At 34.5% G+C, this 20,693-nt stretch overlaps 3 protein-coding genes across 11 annotated transcripts in view; 1 reads left to right on the top strand and 2 right to left on the bottom strand.

Moving 5' to 3' along the window:
- LOC117233692 (potassium voltage-gated channel protein Shab) overlaps nt 1–13,479 on the bottom strand; it is a 69,919-nt gene extending 56,440 nt beyond the window's left edge. For 5 of the 8 annotated variants that reach the window (XM_033494232.1, XM_033494231.1, XM_033494230.1 and 2 more), the window contains exons 1-3: nt 13,324–13,452; nt 12,902–13,092; nt 546–1,907 (exon numbers count right to left, since the gene is read on the bottom strand). In XM_033494232.1, the coding sequence (XP_033350123.1) occupies nt 546–1,631 (1,086 nt within the window). In that variant the 5' untranslated portion in view covers nt 1,632–1,907; nt 12,902–13,092; nt 13,324–13,452. Of the gene's footprint in view, nt 1–545; nt 1,908–12,901; nt 13,093–13,323 lie in introns of all 8 variants that reach the window. The other 3 variants (XR_004493369.1, XR_004493370.1, XM_033494233.1) reach the window with 3 other exon arrangements.
- Nucleotides 13,480–13,918: 439 nt separating this feature from the next.
- LOC117233704 (probable tRNA N6-adenosine threonylcarbamoyltransferase) lies at nt 13,919–15,863 on the bottom strand. Its single transcript, XM_033494252.1, has 4 exons — nt 15,680–15,863; nt 14,625–15,066; nt 14,353–14,531; nt 13,919–14,276 (listed from the first exon to the last, which is right to left on the bottom strand). Exons 1-4 carry the CDS (start codon nt 15,792–15,794, stop codon nt 14,005–14,007), a joined length of 1,008 nt encoding a protein of 335 aa, XP_033350143.1. The 5' UTR covers nt 15,795–15,863; the 3' UTR covers nt 13,919–14,004.
- A 278-nt stretch (nt 15,864–16,141) lies between these two features.
- On the top strand, nt 16,142–20,054 carry LOC117233699 (serine/arginine repetitive matrix protein 1). 2 transcript variants are annotated; one of them, XM_033494246.1, is made up of 5 exons: nt 16,142–16,281; nt 17,469–17,656; nt 18,297–19,057; nt 19,191–19,342; nt 19,459–20,054. In XM_033494246.1, the coding sequence occupies exons 3-5, from the start codon at nt 18,299–18,301 to the stop codon at nt 19,859–19,861; spliced, it is 1,314 nt and encodes a 437-aa protein (XP_033350137.1). In that variant the 5' UTR covers nt 16,142–16,281; nt 17,469–17,656; nt 18,297–18,298; the 3' UTR covers nt 19,862–20,054. The 2 variants fall into 2 exon arrangements, with proteins under 2 accessions (XP_033350137.1, XP_033350136.1); XM_033494245.1 differs by lacking the exon at nt 16,142–16,281 and adding an exon at nt 16,538–17,303.
- Nucleotides 20,055–20,693: the final 639 nt, after the last annotated feature.

Genomic DNA, 20,693 nt, shown 5'->3' on the forward strand with positions numbered 1-20,693 from the left:
ATAGTATCATTTTATTAGATATCTTGCAATTACGAAAAAAAAAGATCGATAAATCGTTTAAAACTATAACGATAATCGATAAACTGAAAAGAAGAAAATACCACTGAATCTGAATATTTGTTCAATTTAACATATCCCCGGTACACACGGTGAAAAATTGATCTAATTAACTCTTGCTGCGAGCTTCCAATGAAATGCAGAAAGAGAAGTGGAAAATTTTGAATGTCCTATTAAAATTAGATTCATAGAACGAACCCGTAAAAGAATCTAGGACAAGATTACAAAGGACCATCCTCGAATATGGCAGCCCATCAATGCTAAACGACACATTGTTATTACGACAAAAGTTTGGCTCAAGCTCAAGATTCTTCTTCTCAGAATTCGATCTTGGAATACCTTCCCAATTTTTCTCCGGCGATTCATTCCGGAAACTTCCTTAACCCGATACACGTACAATTATCGATCCGATTTATCATTTAATAACGGCAATAAGGCTCATACTAATGCACAAGAACACTTCTTTGACCATTGACAATATCACTCACCCTTGCAGCGATGGACGTGGTCGGTTTCTCCAATAGATCCCACAGCCACTTCTGATACTGCGCGCACTGTCCTTCACCGAATTCTTCCTCTTCCCTTTGCCTTAGCGACTCTGCCTCTTTCCTCATCTCCTCGTGCACGTGCTCCTTCCTCTGGTGGTACTTGTGCTGGCAACAACTCTCGAGATAGAGCTCGTCGACGCCCCAATACTCGAGATCGTCACTGAACGCCAACACGCACATCTCGTCGACGAGATGCAGCTTTCCGGTACGGTAGAAATTTAAGATGGAACTAAAGGACTTGGGATGACGATCGAAGAAATACTCGTTGTCGATAAGGGAATAATCATCGCAAAGTTCGGTAATCGCCTCGTGGGTGTTGCAATCCTTCAGCCGGCCTAGACGCGTGTGGGGCAGCCTCTCGAGGGTACGCCATAGCACCTCGTGTTTAACCCCACCGACGTTGATCGAGACCCGTCGGTTAAGGGCCTTCGACCTCATGATCATAAACGGCTCAGGCGGTAGGGACGTCATCGACCTCGAGTAGGCACGCTGCTGCTGCATCTGCAGCGGCAGGGGCGGCGGCGGTGGCGGCGGCGGCGGCGGCGGTGGCGGAGGCGGCGGTAGAGGCGGCGGTGGCAGGTTGACCGGCGCCACCGAACCGGTCGGTCCTACGGACGACGAAAACGGAGCATACCGAACCTCCTTGTTCATTCCACCACCTCCTCCTCCACCAGTTTTTCCTCCTCCGACAACAGCAATCCCTCCACCCGTCACTCCTCCGCCCATACTAACCCCTGACCCTACTACCACGTTTACTCCACCGCTTCCTACTGACCCAACGATACCGACTCCTCCAAGGGCTCCTCCTCCGCTACCGGTGCAGCTAGCGATCGACGCACCGGCTGCACCAGCCCGCTGCAACGTCGTCGTGCCGCCACCCTCGAACACGAAACCCTGGTCGGTGCCGATGTAGGGCACCGTGCACGACGACGACGACGATAGCACCGGGCCCGTGACCACGGCGCTCCCATTGCGTTCCCCGTCCGCCAGTGTTAAGACGTCTTCGAATCTCTTTTCACTTAGCATCAAATGTACCAGCCGATGATCACACCGACACGTCGGCTAAACGTAACGATCTCTCGCTTCTCTTTCCACGCGAACCTCTTCTTCTTCTTCCTCCTTTGTCCCGTTTGTATTCTTGCTGTTCCTGTTTCTCGTCGTCTTCGATTTCGTCTTCTTCCTCTCCTTCTCCTTCTTCGTCTTCTTCCTCCTCCTCCTCGTCCAGGTTACCCTTCTTGTGCTTCATCCGTACCTACGTCTGTGCCCTTCCGTTGGCTCGGTTAAACCGCGCCACGTCATAATCTGTACAGAAAAATTCGGAATTTTGAATTCATTTGGCGATGAACTATGATATGATTGGACTATGGATATCTATGCAAATTTATGTTTTTATGAACGATACTGGATAAATAGAACTCAAGTACGGTATTCAAAAAGAATTTCTGCAAGTGTTTGCTGTGCTTTATTTTACAATGCTGACAAAATTTCGAAAGCTTTCGTGTAATACGTATGAGCCGTTCACGGGCCAAGTTGGCCGGCCCCACTTTTTGAAATTTTTGAAATTTTAGTACCAACTTATTTCGCGTGTAATATTTATCTTGTACAATTTCTACAATTTTTTCCACTTTTTGCTTCACGACGTTAACCGATTCGGCAAATGAATAGCCTGTGTAATATATTTATAAAAATTTCCGAAGCGTTTAAATATTTTTATGAACCACTGTATGTTCCAAATGGAACGGATAAGAAGACAATGTAACTCATCCTAGTATTAGTACGTTTCAACTACAGTATTTCATAGTACATGCATAGTGTATATACATAGTATACAGTATAGGATGAATCACAACGATAAGAATAGTCACAATTCGTTTTAGATTCCTCTTACGACTGTATTTGCTTGACGAAAAATCCGTAATAAGTATGTCGCGTTAAAAAAATGATTTTTCAAGATATCAATGTTAATAAGATATCAATGACAATAAAAGTACAATATAAACATTGCATCTCTAAAATTATTTAAAAATCATACGTGTCGCTAATAGATATATAATTATCCTTATGTTTTATTTCTAATTTTGATATATAATTTGATATATTGTATTTCATTAATTTTTTTTTCTGTCTACTTTATACTATTTTGTTTCTGAGGTAAGCTTATTACAAGAATATTATCTAGTTATAGTTTATATTATAGTTATTTTACAAATGCGACGGATAGTCTGAATATGAAGAAAGATCGCGGTATGGTGTGATAAGTGACAGAGCATGTTAATGTAAAATTCTCGTATACGATTTACTTGATCCATTTTCCAAAATCACCTTCTATTTTGTGTAATTTTATACGATACACGGTATTGTGATCGGTATATGCTTATGTATAGATATTACGAAATGTAGCCGAATAATAGGAGCTATTTCCAACATTCCTCGAATCGCAGTTCCCCATCCCTTCTTAACGTTTCTGATACTCGGCTGCCTGCCTGTTCTCAGCTGACACGAAAATAAGTCATCCACGTTATTTTCTATCTTATTACAGTGTTTTGGTATCTTGTTCGACACCGTGTTTGGGACAAAATTTCATTGCCATACGAGAAGCACAATATACAAGTGCTGCTTAACCCACCAATAGTCAAGCAATAATGTAATACATATGCCCTGTATGTTTAAGTGTAGGAACATACGTAGCAATATACGTATTACATGTCTTACATTTATGTAGCATACGGTAGAGGACAAAGATAAATGGACAGATAGTACAAACAATTATCAGTAAAATTTTGTTAAGTACGACTTGTTCACACCAAAATATAAATATTAATTTCAATTGTTTACTAAATAATCTATGTAATTAGAGGATACGTAATAAATAAAATTTACGTATATAACACTAGTATTAATTCCATTAAATCTCAGTCTTTTCTCTGCTTTCATTAGCTGTTCACTTATTTTTGTTTCCGACTGTATTTGCTGTATTAAATGTATAAGTATTTCGATACTTGGTGTGACGAAAAATTGCACATAAAATATAATACCCTGTGTCTTTGAGAAATATCCATCTTGAAACTTTCCGTACGCTTGCTCCTTGTTCACAATACAATTCACGTTACATGCCATAAACTTGAACTGAAATATTTTAATCCGAAGCACAAACTACTACATCTCACGTCGAAGCAACAACTCCAAGCTGCAGATACACGGTTTAAACTTATTGCATATTAAACCTGACAAATGAAATCAATTTGATGATATAAATATGTATCACAAACAGTCCTGCGTATTTTCTTACATATAAATATGCAAGGCATTATGAAGAAAGTACAAAATGAAAAAACACTTCTATCATCTCTTGATAGAAATTTCTATCTACCTCTCGTTTCTTTTCTTGCAAAAAAAATGTGGTTATAAATTATAGAGAATCTATATATTCAATATTGCAGTAACGCCGTCAATTTGTTACAACAAAATCAACTTTTTCCCTGCTTATAAATACTTATACAGTGACTCGGAAACGTACTTGAACATTTCTCCTAAAAAAATTTGTTCGTAAAGTATCATGTGTGTTATGTGAAACTTTTTGAACACCGTTATTGATTTATACCGATAAAGCATGGAAGCAATCTAAACATGTATATAGAAGTTACAAGTTATTTACTGCATATAATATATACCGTGTACATTAAATATGCATTATCTATGCATTATAAAGACTCTGCTTAAGTGGAACGAAAGAAAGAAAAATTCGCGTTTGCGTGATCATTCACAGACTGATAATCGCAATATCAAGAAGCGAACTGAATTTACTAACACGAATTAGTCGAGAAACGATTACGAATGGAATGTTGCGTCGCAAAAGGTAGGATTGTCCCTTAATGAGTTAACACGCGTACAAACGATCGTTTCGGACGACAGAAACAAGTGCACATCGCCTCTAATGAGGCCAAATTTCAAATCTGATATCATCGTCTGCGTTACTATTTTCGTACGTGTGGCAGAACCTTTCTTTATTGCCGTGCGCGTTCGCAGCGAAACGTAGAAACCCGCCTGATCGGAAAAGAGGAACGAAGAGAAATGAGCAGAAAGACGAAAAATCAAAATACTAGAGGAAAGGTGGCTTTCGGAAAGAAACCTAAAAACTGCTTGCCCGAAACACCATGTACTGCTGGTAGTACTATTTATATACGAGGTTAATACACTCTGACCTAGATTCACGGCGAAAAGCACCTGTCTCGATAGTCCTGATTCAATCGTGCACGTGGTTTCGTGCGAAGTCTAGATCAGTATGTAACGAGAGCGATTATTTTGACGAAATGCTACGGAACCACAATAAACAGCTATTAACCATGCACGATAAGAAGGTAGGAACGCTTTGGATTTTCACGCAATGCTTTTGTTACAAGGCAATACCTCGTGTAGAGATGAAACAACGTCTATACATCGTGTGCAGTTTACGTAAGAGTTTTATACATACAGTATCGGTCAAAAGTATCCAGGCGCTTAGCTTATTTTTGACTGTGTAGGATTGTATTTCGATTATAAAATTGAAAATGAGACAGAGAAATGATCTTTGTATTTGCCTGTTTTTCACTGCGTGACAGAGTGTACTTCAGTTACAAAAGTATACATGAAAAGATCTTTGCGCGTGTTTCTTTTTGGCTATGTGAACATTTATTTCACTTACGAAGTTATATACACATATATGACAAAGTCTTTGCACTTCCTTATTTTCCATTGTATAAAAATCTATTTCAATTGTAAAATTATAGATAAAAACATGCGAAATTTCTTTATTCATTAAAATGACCAATAGATCTGTGAGATCTATGAAATAAAATATGTCAAAAATGATTATTATCATCTTACTTGACACATAGTTATTTTGAAATAATTATGCCTTGGTTTACTAGATTCTTTTTTATTAATTTTTTCATGTAAATAAAGTAATTTTTTATTTTATCTTTTGATTTGAATTAATGTTTCCTGAAATAATATTACTTGTCGTCAGATTGTTAATTCATATCATTAATTTGTACTCTGGTAATATACAAATAATGTTATTATAAATCAACCAAAACACCTTATCAACGATAAAGGAATCTTACGAAGGTCAATGTATCTACTACATTTACCTATGTATATATGTTGTTCAAACAAGGACAAACAACTCCAAACAACTGTGCGTTTGGTAACAGTCTCGCTCGCGCGAGTTTATTCAACTTCCAGTATTATCAAAAATATTTTTATTTCCAATCGAATCTTTCATTATTAACAAATTTAATGTGAAAGCATTATACAGATGCTTTTATAAACTGAAGCAATCAGTTGCGACAAGAATTCATCTATTCTAATATCGAGATAAGCTATTTATATAAACTCATCTTCAACTATTTTTACTGCATTTGAGAAGAGCAGTTTTGTTACAAAAAACTATTTCTAGTGTCTTTTCGCTAAAAGGAACGAGGCTAATTGTGATTAATGTTCGATGAACTCATTTCTTGAAAGGTATGCGATTAAATAATATATTATCTAACAATCTATTTAGCTGTAGCATCTGCATTTTTTTAATTATGTCTTCTCATTAAGAGCTACGTTTTATTAATCATCTCTCAGATACGTTATACAGTATTCATTTAACTGCAATATCATTTATCCAGAACATAGTTGAAAAAAGAGATATATCTTTCTGATATATTTTAGAAAATACATATTTTTGTGTATCCTAAAACCTTATTACCATTATTTGACCTTTTTAATTGTTTGAACTCAATTTACTTGGATAAGAAAATGATTTTCAAATGAAATAAATCTTTATTTCGTTCTATGCTTTAATAAATATTTTTCAAATAATTCTTTATTCCATTGTGTCAACTTCATCGGATGCACAAACTCTGTCATATACATAAGCCGATACGCATTGTTCAAATGTAACTGGACTGAGAATAATTCTGAAAACAAATAACGCTACGTCGTAAAATGATCTGGATTTACTATTTATAACTCGAACATTATGCAAAATACGGTATTTAATATTCTACGTTACATATTTATTCTTTTGTTTGAACGCGTTAATCACACAAAAATGATTTATTCGAACTTTATATAGAATATTTATTTTTAAAATGACAATAATATAATAGATTGAATGAATTGATTGCTTACTTTGATTTATTTTCTTTTTTATTTTTATCATAAATAGACTATGTTCGAGACTGGTTGGCACTTTCTTGTGCTGATTATAAAAAATTCCAATAAAGTTTCTTTGAAATAAAATTAAAGAAACGAAAAAACACGGACATTTAATTCTACAATAAAACTTCAGAAGTTTGCGTATCTAAGATAAAATAGTAGTATTAAAAAAAATCATATTGGATCTATGATAAGAAATGGCATTATATGTACGTTCTATGAAGCTGGTTCAGTCACGAAATAGTACGATCACATCGCATTTAACCTTGAATTATATTTCTAAAACAATAATATCTTACATAGTGGAAACATATTTTTCGTAGAAAATAGTGAAAATGATACTGTTCCAAAGTAAACAAAACAGACACTTTCAATTAAATACTCTAGCATACAAATTATTTTTATAGCAATTAATTATCTTACAAATGAGAAAAAATTTACAATTACAAATCAATAAGAATTTTACCCTAGATTCATTGAATTCATTACGTATTTAATTGTCATAATTGTTCTGTTCTATCGAATATTGTAACGCGTAGGTTACATCGATTGCAATCGTCGCATAAACAAAAATGTTTATGTAACGCAAATAAGAATTTTACTCGAAATTCATTAAAAATCTATTAATTGTTATAGGCACATCCTATTGTTTCATTGAACGCTAAATATATTAATTACCTTGGCAGCGTTCGTCATATGAACGGAAATTATTGTAACAGAAATATAGATCTCGTTCGTGACTAATTTACAATCCTACCAGAAATCACCTACTCGAATTTTCTCTCCTGTACACCTTAAGTCCATTGGTAGATGCGAAGTAAACATACGCAAAGTAAACACATCTGTATAACTCTCTGTCGAGAAATAAATGACTCCACTATACTCCTGTAAGCAAAGGAACAAGTAGCGAAGAAGGAAAGCAAGACAAGAGTGAAAAAGAGGAAAAGAAAGCAAATTGGTTCCTACTTCTACGATGATCCAACATCGTCACAAACACGCTTAACGCTAGAAGCTAGGAAATTTCCAACTATCTCGCGAGATCTCGTCACGATCATTAGCAATTATTTTAACTATACACCTATGATTTTTTTTAATGTTTTCTTTTCATACTTTAGATGAATATGATCGTGAAATATCGTTTCGGATGAATTATATTCGATGCTTTCTTTCTTCTTTTTGATTAATTGTTTATAATTGCGTCAACTGCCATAGTATTTACAAGTCAGTTCAAATCATAAGTTCAGTTTCATAATCTTCTGGAAACGATTAGTTCATTTTAAGAATTTTAACAGTCGAAATGTCTGATTAAATCTATGGAAATTATCTTTTTCAGAAAAGAGTTTGTTATACTCTTAATATTATATATAGATATGTTGTACTCTTAACAATATATACGAATAATATTAAAATATGATGTAGCAGCAGAAAATTTGTCACATTTTTTTAACGTATCGCATCACGGGATCATGTTATTTTCAAATAGAAAATTAATGCGTTGGGCGTACGTATTATAGAGGTATAAGTAATGAATTGTTCAAAATTCTATATACATTAAAGCCATACATCATTCGGAACAGTCTGATTCTACCTAATGAAATTCTTTTCTACGTTCTATCGTTTCAGGATTATAGCTTAGCCAGTTGCGTGTATCCTGAGTAGTAAACCAATATCAAATTACAAAGAAGTAATAATTTTAAATAATTACGAATTTGAAATCTAGCTTAGTTTTATCACATTGTACGCGAATTAGACTTTATATATATTCGCACTCTAAGTTTTTAAAAATATACAATGACTCACGAAAGTACTCGAACATTTAGCATAGAACATTTTTATGAATGTATTATGTGCGCTATACGGAACTTGTTGACCTTTCAGTTAGCACTATAATGAGACGCAACTATTGCGATTATAATAGTAAAATTTGGAAGCAATCCAAAAATCTATATAGAAGTTACACGACATTTATTGCAAACATATACGTTGTGAAAAATTAGCATACAATGTGAATAATTTTAAACATACAATTAATGCTAAAGACGGTCTCATTATATATTCTGACCTATTAATATAGTGAACAATTGACTGTTTGAATGTTTGACTCTTGGTGATGTTTGCGAAGTGTATGTTTCCAATAAATATATTGCAGCTTGTACATATACATTTTCAGATCCATCACAAATTTTAACAATATAATCATAACAGTCATGTTTTGTTAGTGTACTAACGCGATCTCAAAATATTTTCTACGGTATATGTGTAAAAAGCATAAAAAATTTGTATAAAGGTATATACGTATGAAAAGTTTCTAAGGGGTGTTCGAATAGTTTCGTGAGCCATGGTAAATACAATTTACGAAATTTTACTGAGCACGATGTTTCAACAAAAATACGAAAGACATTATACATCGATCAATACCTAGTATCAGAATAATGGAACGATAAATAGTGAATATTCAAAATGATCGCATGTAAAATTTTAGTGTCAGAAGTAATTACTAGACCGCGGATGTTTGTGCATTTATGGGAAATTTAAAGGTGCAAGAATCTACAAAACGCGCCAGATATGTAAAAATGTATAACATACTCAAAGTACAATACTTGATACATGATTTAACGGATGAAACAAATTCTTGCTTAGGTTCTGTTTCTTTAATTGTATTTATAAAAATATAAATTTGCGTAAACATCCGCAGTCTAATGATAAATCGTTGGTAACCCAATGTTAACAATCTAGAATTAAGATCAACCTAACGCTGATGATTTTGTTTCTTTAAAATCCACATTATTCAGATATACTAATGATTGCATTGCTTTAAAGTTGAGATGCATACAAAATGTTCAGTTGGTTTTGAAGTATCAAAATAATGAGATAGAAAAAAAGAAAGACAGTTCCAAAATTCTAAAGCACATAGAATATGTATCTATTGTGGAAAAATCTTAGACTATCTACCAAATAAAAATATTTTATTTTTATAAATATAAATAATATGAAAGGACTTGACACTTTTTAATTCAAATCTGTTGTAACTTCTTGAAAAGTATATAATTCAAGAATTGTTAGTATTTTGCTCAAAAGTATTAATTTAATTTAAAATACTAATTAATATTTTCTGATCTTTTTTTATTATCTCAATAACAAGATCTCATTCGAAGATTTTACCAGTTCTTAATAAGTCACATAATTTTCGAACAGGGCAATGAAAAAGACACAATTATGTTCTTTATAGAAGAATACAAAGAAAGCGCATGATTATTACTCACATTTTCCAATCTTTGCAGGAAGGCACTTTTAAAATTCGGTACATTGTTAACATGACATGTTACTGTTATTTGACTCTGCGGCTAAACATCTATTTCGCACCCTTTAAAAGTATCGTTTGCCGTAATATTAAAATAATGGAGATACTGAAATAAAATATCAAAATATTGTTTGCGTTAACAGTTTATACCTCTGCGTTTCGAAAACCTCATCAACCGTATCTTTGAACCTAACAGATTCTTTCCATTCTTAATTATCTTCTACTATAAAATATTTTTCTTTGGTCGTGGCGACAATTAAAATCAAAAATCTCAACAAGAATTTATAATGTTTTGTCCTGTGATCCTCGTATGTAACATTCTCAAGTTGGTTTCAGATTTTGCCGACATAATCGCAATAGTCGTATCTCAGTATAGCGTCAATGAAACATACCAAAAAGTTCTCTATAACACAGGTAAGATGATCGTAAAAAATTTCTGCGACAAGTGTTTACATACTTTTATGGATCACTGTATGAACAGCAGCGTATAATAGGATCTTTTGAAAAACTAAACGCACGGGTAAACAACATGCTGTTACAATTCCATGGCAATTGTTTGTTGGCTATACTCTAAAAGCTTTTTCGGAGTACACTCCAGTATCTACTTTACGCAGATCGATCCATGTGGGCGGAAACAACTGCGCGAAACGAAATACTCCGATCTCTGAACGATCGTCCGAACGTCTTTAAATCTCCTAGACTAGGACGTTCTGTTCTAATGCAAATTAAGTATCGATATACGTAGAACATCTAATTTAATACGGTTACAGCGTCACAGGTTATGTAGCGATTTTCAGGATAACTTCTCTTCTGTTCGAAGGGTACGAAGCGTTTCAAAATTTTGCTCTTCGCAGTTGTTTATTATCGCAACGAAACTATGTATTCCGCATCGTCGTAGAACGTTAAAAAAAATTGGCAGAAGATTGGATTTCCGTCTGGAATCGAACGAATCGATTCCTTATCCATGTGATGCTCTACAAAGAACAACTTTAAATGTCACGTCACGGCATTTATTCGTGGCATAATTCCAGACCCAGTCTCCCTCTTACATCCCTGGTTTACTTCGAGAGCTCGTTATGCTCAATGTTCCTCTTATCGATTAAATTATTATTTCTCGCCGTTATTTGGCTCCTATACACATACGTATCCGTAGCATACTGCAGAAATATTCTATGTCCTGTTTTAACGTTTACGAGAGAACCAGTTTTGAAAACCCAATGCTACTTTATAATTAAATAAATACTTTTTGCATTGTACTTATGTTAATCAATGCTGTTATAAAATTAGTTGCAAATTGATACAGATGGATCGTGGTTCTTGAAAATATCCCTATATACATTAAATATATTAAAGAAAAATATTATTTTTAATAAATCTATGAAACAGATATAAATGTGATTTTTATACAACACAAAGAAACAATCAAGAATTATTTGTTACATGTAAAAACTCAAGTTTCAAAAATGGAGATAAAGTACTCGTGCAGCAAGCCATCGATGTAACGTCGACGTGCACGTTCATTTCTTCTTTCATTTTCCCCCTCTTATTTCTGTTGTAAATAACCCTGATTTTCCTTCGAAAAATATTTATGTAAGACGTTGATCACAGCCAGCAACCGAATACATAATTCGGGGCCGTATTATTTAAATACATGTCCGCGTATTGTTTGGATGCACGACCTGGATCTTGGCTACGCGTCAATATGATGTTGTATGGCTAGCAAAAATATTCGCGAAGTGTCGTAAGATACGCCAATTTCGAATTCTTTGCTTTTAATAACGTCGCCAGCGATTCAAATTCATAGCGCAATAAAAAAAAAAAAGACACACAAAGGCAATCTTATGCACGAAATGTAGTCGCGAGTAATTTCAAAAAATCTTGATAAAGTATCGTGTGTTCAGGTTATCGCGGATAACAGTAGTGAAGATGAATGGTAAGCGTTACCGGACAGTAGTAAAGAACGACTATTTACAACCTACACCTATCGATACATTGCAAGCACATTGAAAATGTCGCACAGTTTCTTTATTCCATTATATAGGTCAAAGAAAAGTAATTACTTGCTACGTACCGTGTTGTCAACTGTCATAATTGTAGTATTCGTATCAATGTGAAAATCAAAAATTATATAAATCTGGTATAAAACATAACCAAATTGTGTGCCGGATATGATATGCAAAATTGTTGCAAAAATATGACTACAACTATCTGATTATGCAGTAGTCATGCTTGTTTTATATCATTTTTTTTTTATCATTGAAATGAAATTGTTTGCAGCATATAATATAAAGGATGTATATTACAGTCAATACTTCTTTTGTTTTCTATACGTTCTGCGACAAGATATTTCTTACTGGTTTCTGTCTTCTGTTTCTTTTCTGGTTTTTGTAATAATGGCTTGCTTCCATGCTATTACATATAATATTTTTCGCATCCAGACTTTGATTCTACGTTATTCTGCTAGCGAGTTCTATGTGACAATTTTTCAACTGAATTTAATGACACAAAAATCTGATTCGAAATCACTGTCAAATTGCACGGATAGTAACGATATACGTTGTGTATCTGTGATGATATGATACGACACAATCGAGATCAATGGAGCAATAATAAAACAGTGTGGAAGCAAATGATTTTCGTGAGATTCAAGGACGAGCAGCTGAGAAATTCAAGTTATCTGGGTCTGTATTTCGGGGACAGTATTTGACGTGTACCGGTACGATTCTATAACGAAGTAGCTCCTATACGGAAATAGACGTGGAGTGGTAGTAGAAACGAAACCAGAAGTACACTAATTTTTGCGACTCACCTCTGTTTTAAACACGGGCACCATTCGTCCGGAAAGACACATTGCGCACCGTGGTATAGTAACACATCTTGCCGTGAGTAGCACGACTAATAATGCACCGTGACGAGTAGTGACGAACAGTGACGAGCAGTGACGACGGTATCGTACTGCCACTTGTTCCACACTAAGCGCTGCAATCGATGTTCGCGCGTCTATCGATTAGGAAATGGTTAACGTGACATAGCCGCGCTCAGATACAATGAAAAAAAAAAGAAATTTTGCGTTTCTATCCGTTTCATATTCATAAAAAACGATTCTAGAATAAAAACTTTATTGTAGGATCTTTCTATTAAATAATAAAAATATCGAAAGAAAATTGGCAAAATAACTTTCATAGAAATGGAGATTAAGCAAAACGAAACTTAACGTTCATAACTACTAACAGCGTTGGATCGTATATCCGGTAATGATGACGATACGAATTCTACTAATATTATAACTGCTACTACTACCGACGGAGATATTGTTTGGACTACAGCCAGACGCGCGCCTGCGTCGACGAATATCGTACGCTACCCTGTCTATCGCGCGTGTCATGAAAATTTGACCTCCACCTATGACGCTCGCTTTTCTCTTTTCACAACGATAGCTCGATATCAATTTTGAACCTGTATAATGTTTGTGCATGCGCAGATATATGCGCGCGCAAGATATTTATCAAGCTGAGAACAAATACGCGGTACATTTGAATCGATAAATAACAAATGTTGTTAATAAGGTTGATCGATTTATTGAATTAGATAGCTGATTAAAATAACGTGAAGGTATAATAATATTAATAGAAGTTCTGTGATAAAGAAGCAGTAGACAGAGCAATTTCAAAATTAAATATATCTAACAATAAAAGGTAACCAGACTCATCTACGTTCTAGGTCTACTTCTATATCATAACATTTATTCTAACGTTGATTGACATATGTATGATACAAAATGATAATAAAAATGTTGAATTATTACTGTATACAATATATTTCTTTTGTTCCTATTTTATAACAACAATAATAGTAAATATTTCAGATGATAGCTAAACAAAGTCAAAGAAAGAAAGTATATATAAAATTAGGTTATTCTCTCCAGGAAACATGTACATCATCTGTTCTATATCGTTGTACACAAGTTGTTTTCATCCATGGAGTATGCCCTTGGCTTTTGTATTGAAGTAATCCAGCCACAGCGATCATTGCACCATTATCTATACAAAAGCGTTCATCTGTGGCATGAAGTACTGCATTTCTTTCCTCACACATCACTTTCATCATCTCTTGCAACCTTTCATTACATCCTACACCACCAACAATCAATACTTCTAATGATTTTACATGGGCCATTGCTCTCTCTATAATATTATTAAATATATAATTTCTGTTCCATTTTATACAATTTTGTACTTGTATCACAAGCAATAACAATACCAGTAATTTCAATAAGCATAGCAAATACTGTTTCTTGTAAAGAAAAACATAAATCTTCTGGAGTAAATTCTTTCGAGTCAAGCCAACTGGGAAGATGTTCTTCAATGTAACTTAAAATTCCTGAGAAAGACACATCCATCCCTTTTACTACATAAGGTAATGGAGCTAATTTTGTCCCTCTATGTATATAATATTATATTATGTGTAATAAATGAAATTAATGAAATTAATATACATAAACAAATAAACCATACTTTAATAAAACAACTTACTTCTTTGCTAACTGTTCTACATTATAACCAGGACTAGGATCATTTGAGAGCTTTAATAATCTTGCGAAACGATCTAAACAGTTTCCAACAGCAATATCTATTGTTTCACCAAAAATACAATATCTCTGTCGAGAGTATGCAATAATCTGTGTATTTCCACCAGAAACATATAAAACAGTTGGATTTATACTTCCTGTGATCAATCGCCCCATTTCTATATGACCAATACAATGATTTACTGCAACCATTGGTTTATCATATATCTGAGCAACAGTTCTAGCTACTAATGCACCAACTGTTAACGGTGCACCCATTCCTGGTCCTTTTGTATAACATACTACATCCACATCTTTTAATGTTATTTTAGCTTCATCCAATGCCTTTTGCAGAACATTGAGGATATGTTCTCTATGATGTTGTGCAGTTTCACGAGGTAAGAATCCTTTTCAAAACAAATTTTAAAACGTTTTATATATAACATTTTAAATAATAACAAATAATAAATGTCATTCATTTTTGTATGTTGTTGAATTATGTACAATGCATTATGTAAGTATTTAAACACACTTAGAAACTTTCTATGCTTATATTATACAAAACATTTTGGAATTTTATTAACACTAACATTATCATACTTGGTATTTAAGACGGATCTAAAAATGTATATAAAAGTTACAAGATATTTATTAGAAGCATACCGTTTATAAAAATGGTCAAGGTATTTGAGTAATCAATTATTTTATATATTAGTGAGTCACAACATCTTTAGCTTTAATTGTATGTTTAAGACTACTATTTGTGTTATATATTACGTCTTAAGTGTATGTTTGTAATAAATATCTTGTAACTTCTATGTACATTTAGATTTCTAATTTTGCTACTATAATCGCGATAGTCGTGTATCACTGCAGTGTTAACAAAATTTAAAAAAATTTCGTATAATACACATATTCGTATAATAACATATTCATAAAAACTTTTTGTGATAAATGTTGAAATACTTTCGTGAGCCATTGTATATCATCAAAAGTAATCACATAAAAGGTTAAGTTTACCTTCGCCCGGTGGTGTAATATACGTATGCCGTACATTTGATAAAACATCTTGATCTCGAATAATTCCGATGCCTAACTTATTTGCACTACCTTCAAATCCAATTACAATTGTCATTTTTATATTTATACGTTTAATTCGAAAAGACACTATACAAATTTACGGCGCATAAAGCTATTGGCACATGGGTAAATTAATTATCCAATAGAAAACATAGACAACATGCGCAGTAGAATCATATTCATTTGACTTTTCTCGACATTTATTTATTTATATTTGTTGCATGTTGAAAGTAATAAAATATATTCTGATAATAAATAAAAAATATATAATATTTACTCGACACAAACTGCCAAAAGAATGAATACACATAAATGTAAAAGTAGAAAATCATTTATAAGTAACGAGAGGAATTTACGATTAACCGTATTCCTGCAGCGACATCTGTTACTTATCTCGTTTGGAATGCATCTTCTTGCATTTGGTGCGTCTCTAGAAGGAAAATCTCCTTTAAACAATCTTCATTCGTAAAACGTCACGCGGAAGTGATTCACCGATTCTCGTGCCAGAAAATGCAAGTTTGCAATTTGCCGCGGTGAGAAAAGTGAGTGTCGTTATCTCGAATGGTTCTTGAGCCCGGTGAATGTCGTGAAATTCCTCGGATAGCGCTCACTGGGTGGGCAATTGATTTTCAAAGTGACCATCGGGTGCGAACGAATGAATGCCACTGACGCTTCGGTACGAAATAGCAGACAACGCTACCAAAAAAAGTTAGAGATCTATTTTCATACTGTCGAGTAAGAGTTTTGTGAAGCTACGTTAAAACAAATATATATATATATGTATATATATACATAGTGCAAAGGTGTGTACCAGCAAATGGAAAAAGCGAGAAGAGCCGACCTTCGCTTTTAACGAAAGAAAGGAGCGAAGGAGGCTATACGCGTATATACCCGGTTTCGGACACTCTCTTTCTTTTCTTTTTATCTCCTCAAGCCAATACTTGAGGTATCTTCTTGAGTTCTCCGTTACGACACCAGTAAGGTGTTACCCGGGTAATATCTGAAATGGTGTCGCGAAAAATACAGTTTCGCCGGTCGCGAAATCGCGCAGTCGGGCCTTTACGTGACCTTGACGTACCCGTTACTCGAGCCACAAATTCCGTGCTACCGCGTTTCGGTGTGGCTACGAATCGGACGCGACAAGATATCCTCCGATGCGTACCGAAAAGGTGACACGTTCCGCGGATGACATCCTTCACGATGTCAAGAAACGGGCGAAAAAGCCCTACCCGCGGCGTTCATTGTATTTTCTCACCTGTGTGTACCATCGGTGTAATGATTGACGCGAGTAATCTTATCGTGTATCGTAATCGGCTACGTGAGTGCCGTCCGGTATGGCATTACCCGGGTAATGCCCGAGATAAACTTCATACCCTATTCGCGGTTCGGTCCGGTTAATAAAACACGAAAATACCTGGACACGATCGACTTGACACGCGCGCGCGACGCCTTTCGAGGGCGATCTCTGAATTTGGTTCGACTCATTGAAAAGTCCACGCGACCAACATTTATGGATCGTGGATCGAAGCGTACTACAATTCTGGACATGCAGAGAGTGGCGATGGTAAGGTCTCGCGACGGGTGATGTCCAGTACCACATATGGATTTTTCGCGAAATTTTTATTCTCAGAGAAAACATACGCTTTTGATCGGGAATATATACTAACTTTTCCACTGCTTCACCACTCCAGATGATACCCATTTGTGACATGTAGAATTTTTTACATAGGCCAGTCGACCCAAAGGACGAATGATACTGGTTCTTCTAGCTATCTCATGGCGAATTAGTCCAACGTATTATCATCTTTATGGGCATTCTATCATGTATTGAAAATTAACGTGTTGACTGCTCTCGCAGGCGTTTGGATCACCAACTTTTCACTCCTCCTATATCTTCTATTCTAACATTTCTATCAGGTATGTGTCTATTTAAGAATAGAAAATTCATGAAATATGCAGAGGGTTCATAAATGCATGCCAGTACTTCAGGAGATGGATCTACACATTACAGTAAATAAACGTCATATGAACATATGTCCTATATCCTTAGTTTTCAGATTATGGTTGATTAAAAAAATGTTCAATGGGTTAGCCTCATGGCTTAATACACATTAGTATATGCTTTAGCATTATTGCATACATAGCTAAGACATGCCTTGCGATTATCCAAAGCTTACAAACAATATTAATCAGTATGAATCAGATAGAATTTCAGACAGTCAATATTTTATTTTCCCTAGTTCATTAATGTTTTCTAGAAACAGGAAAATAAAAATTATTTGTAAACTTTACAAAAAACAAAATATACTTTAGCTGTATATACAGACAACATTAAGGCATGCAATAACATGTGTTGAAGCATGAGACAGACACTTTAAACATTTTCTGTAATCATTTATAGCTTTCAAACTAAAGTACATAGGAATTACCCTTGAAATATCGATATGAATTTATGAATCACCTTGTATAAATAACTGTACTTAAAGTAATTGTAAAAATGATAGTTGTTTACATCTGGAGTAATTACAAGTGTCAAATGTAATACATTTTGTTTTAGGAATGTCACGAGACTATGATAGACGAAGAGGAGGTAGCGGTAGTGGTAGCAGTTCTAGTAAGTTACGGATGGATACCAATGTATCACAACCCAGACCGCACGGTGAAAATTCAGGAAAACGGAGAGAATTAGATAGTGTAATGCGGAAAGCTCGTGAATCTCAGTCAAGTTATTGGAATAAAAAGCTTTTGGAAGTAGAGGAACGCGATCCAAATAGATGGAGACACAGTGGATATAAGGAATTATATGTCGGTGGCACAGCAAGTGGAGAACCTAGTAGAGGACATCCTCGAAGTCCAAGAAGTCCCAGACCTCGAAGTCCCCATATACCAAGACCACGTAGTCCTCGAACTAGAAGCCCACGGTCACCTCGCGATAGATCACATACCAGAGGACGACCTACACGCAGTCCAAGCACAGGAAGTACTTGTTCTGATCGATCATGCAGTGTCTGTTCACCAAAGGAAAGGCGACGTATCGCTCAACCCTCTCCTTCACGTTCAAGATCACTCACACCAGTTCGAGCTCGAGCACATCCAAAAGAAATAGTACCATCAAGTTCACGAGTAATACCAGCTCGTACTAGACCAAGATCACCTCCTTTGCCACGTCCACGTACACCCCCGCCCACACCACAGCCTCCACCACGTCATCAAAAGGACTATAAGGCAATTAAAGAAAAAGAATCCAAAGTCCGGCGTAAAGAAAAACATCACACTAGAATCCCAGAAGATCCAAGAGTTCCAGATCCCATTCCATTGGTAAAACATACTTTGTTCATAACTAATTATGAGTTCTGATTTTAAATTAATATACTTCTTTCTACATTTTTAATCTTTTTTGTTTATTTATACATCTCTCTTATATTTCAATATATAACTGAAACTTGTACAGATGCGTAAACCTGTAAAGGTAGAAAAAACTCATTCAAGTCATGGAACAACTCAAATGATTAGGCCACCTCCTGAGTCCTCACCTAGTGAAGACAGTGATAGTTCTTCCACAACATCACATGTGGGTCCACCTAAAATGACATTATCAGAGCGGTATGATTTAATTATTAATATGTTGTAAAATTTAAAACATCAGTTTAACAACACAATACATATATTTGAAAAAGATAAAGGGCTTATAATAACACAAAACTGTTCTTTTTTCTTAGATTTGGTAAAATGGCACAATGGAGTGTCGATCGTAGGGACATGGAAAATATGCGGATCACAAAGGATGGAGAAAATGCCATGAAAGTTGTAATAGAGGGTGAAGAGAGAATTGCAAGACTAGGATACGATTCTCCACCACCAGGACATTATCCTGAATCACTTTTAGCACAAGGTCCAAGAGGTCTAGAATGTTGGGATGATGTTCGTGTTAGATATGATTATTATAAAGCAAGAGGATATCTACGAGATCTTACTTTAGATGATTACATAAAGTGGGAAGAATGGTGGTACAAATATCAAGAATGGTTAGAAGCAGAACGTTTTTATGAACAATGGACCTCTTCAAATCGTCCTTCTGGAACTCGAAAGAGACGCGGGCGACGTAATAATACAGCTCATTGAAATTGCGTAAGCCCATTACAAATCATTCTTGATTCATAGACATTATCATTAATATTTGTTGTCCTTAGAAAGGAGTGCAAAAAGTGTGTAAATGCTCTATACAGGCATACATGCATTCATATAGAAAACATACGCTGTTAAGACGTATATATAAATATAAATATATTATAATAAAATGACTGTGCTGTAAAAACCTCATTTTCGTCGATTTGTCAAGTAAAGATTAATTTACAAGATTTTCGCTTTTCATTTGATTACTTTATATGTAATACTTTATATCTATCAAAATATTTAGAAATAAGGATAAACGTGTGTATCAAATTAATAATAATGCCAAGAAAAATTTATTTTTGTTTATATTTTTTTAATTTTGTTTTATCACTTTTTTATTTATGATAAACAGGGATCTTATAAAACCATTTTCTATTTAATAAAATTCTAGTTTTTTTTATAAAAATGTTTCATAAATAACTTTGTAAGAACATGAGAAGTTACTAAAAAAGTGAAATTAGTTTTTGTATTTAAAAAAGCCTACAATCATAAAATAAATACTTTACCATCATTTTCTAAAAAATATTTTTTTTTAAATATTTCGGAATATGTGGAGTGTTCTAGGTTTTTTCAACTAAACTTTGTCAATATGTTGAATGGGTATAAGTAAAAAATTTACATAAATATAGCTCGTTTGAAGATTTAATAAAAGTTATAATAAAAATGCAGCATATAATTTCACATTAAAAAATATATAAAATAGATGTTAATACAAATAGTGAATTCATATGAACGGTCGATTGATTTATTGAAATGAATCAAAATCAAAATGAACTGTGTA

This window comes from Bombus vosnesenskii, unplaced genomic scaffold (genome assembly GCF_011952255.1).
Source record: "Bombus vosnesenskii isolate JDL3184/JDL3185 unplaced genomic scaffold, Bvos_JDL3184-5_v1.1 scf7180000013298, whole genome shotgun sequence".
NCBI classification, from domain to species: Eukaryota; Metazoa; Arthropoda; class Insecta; order Hymenoptera; family Apidae; genus Bombus; species Bombus vosnesenskii.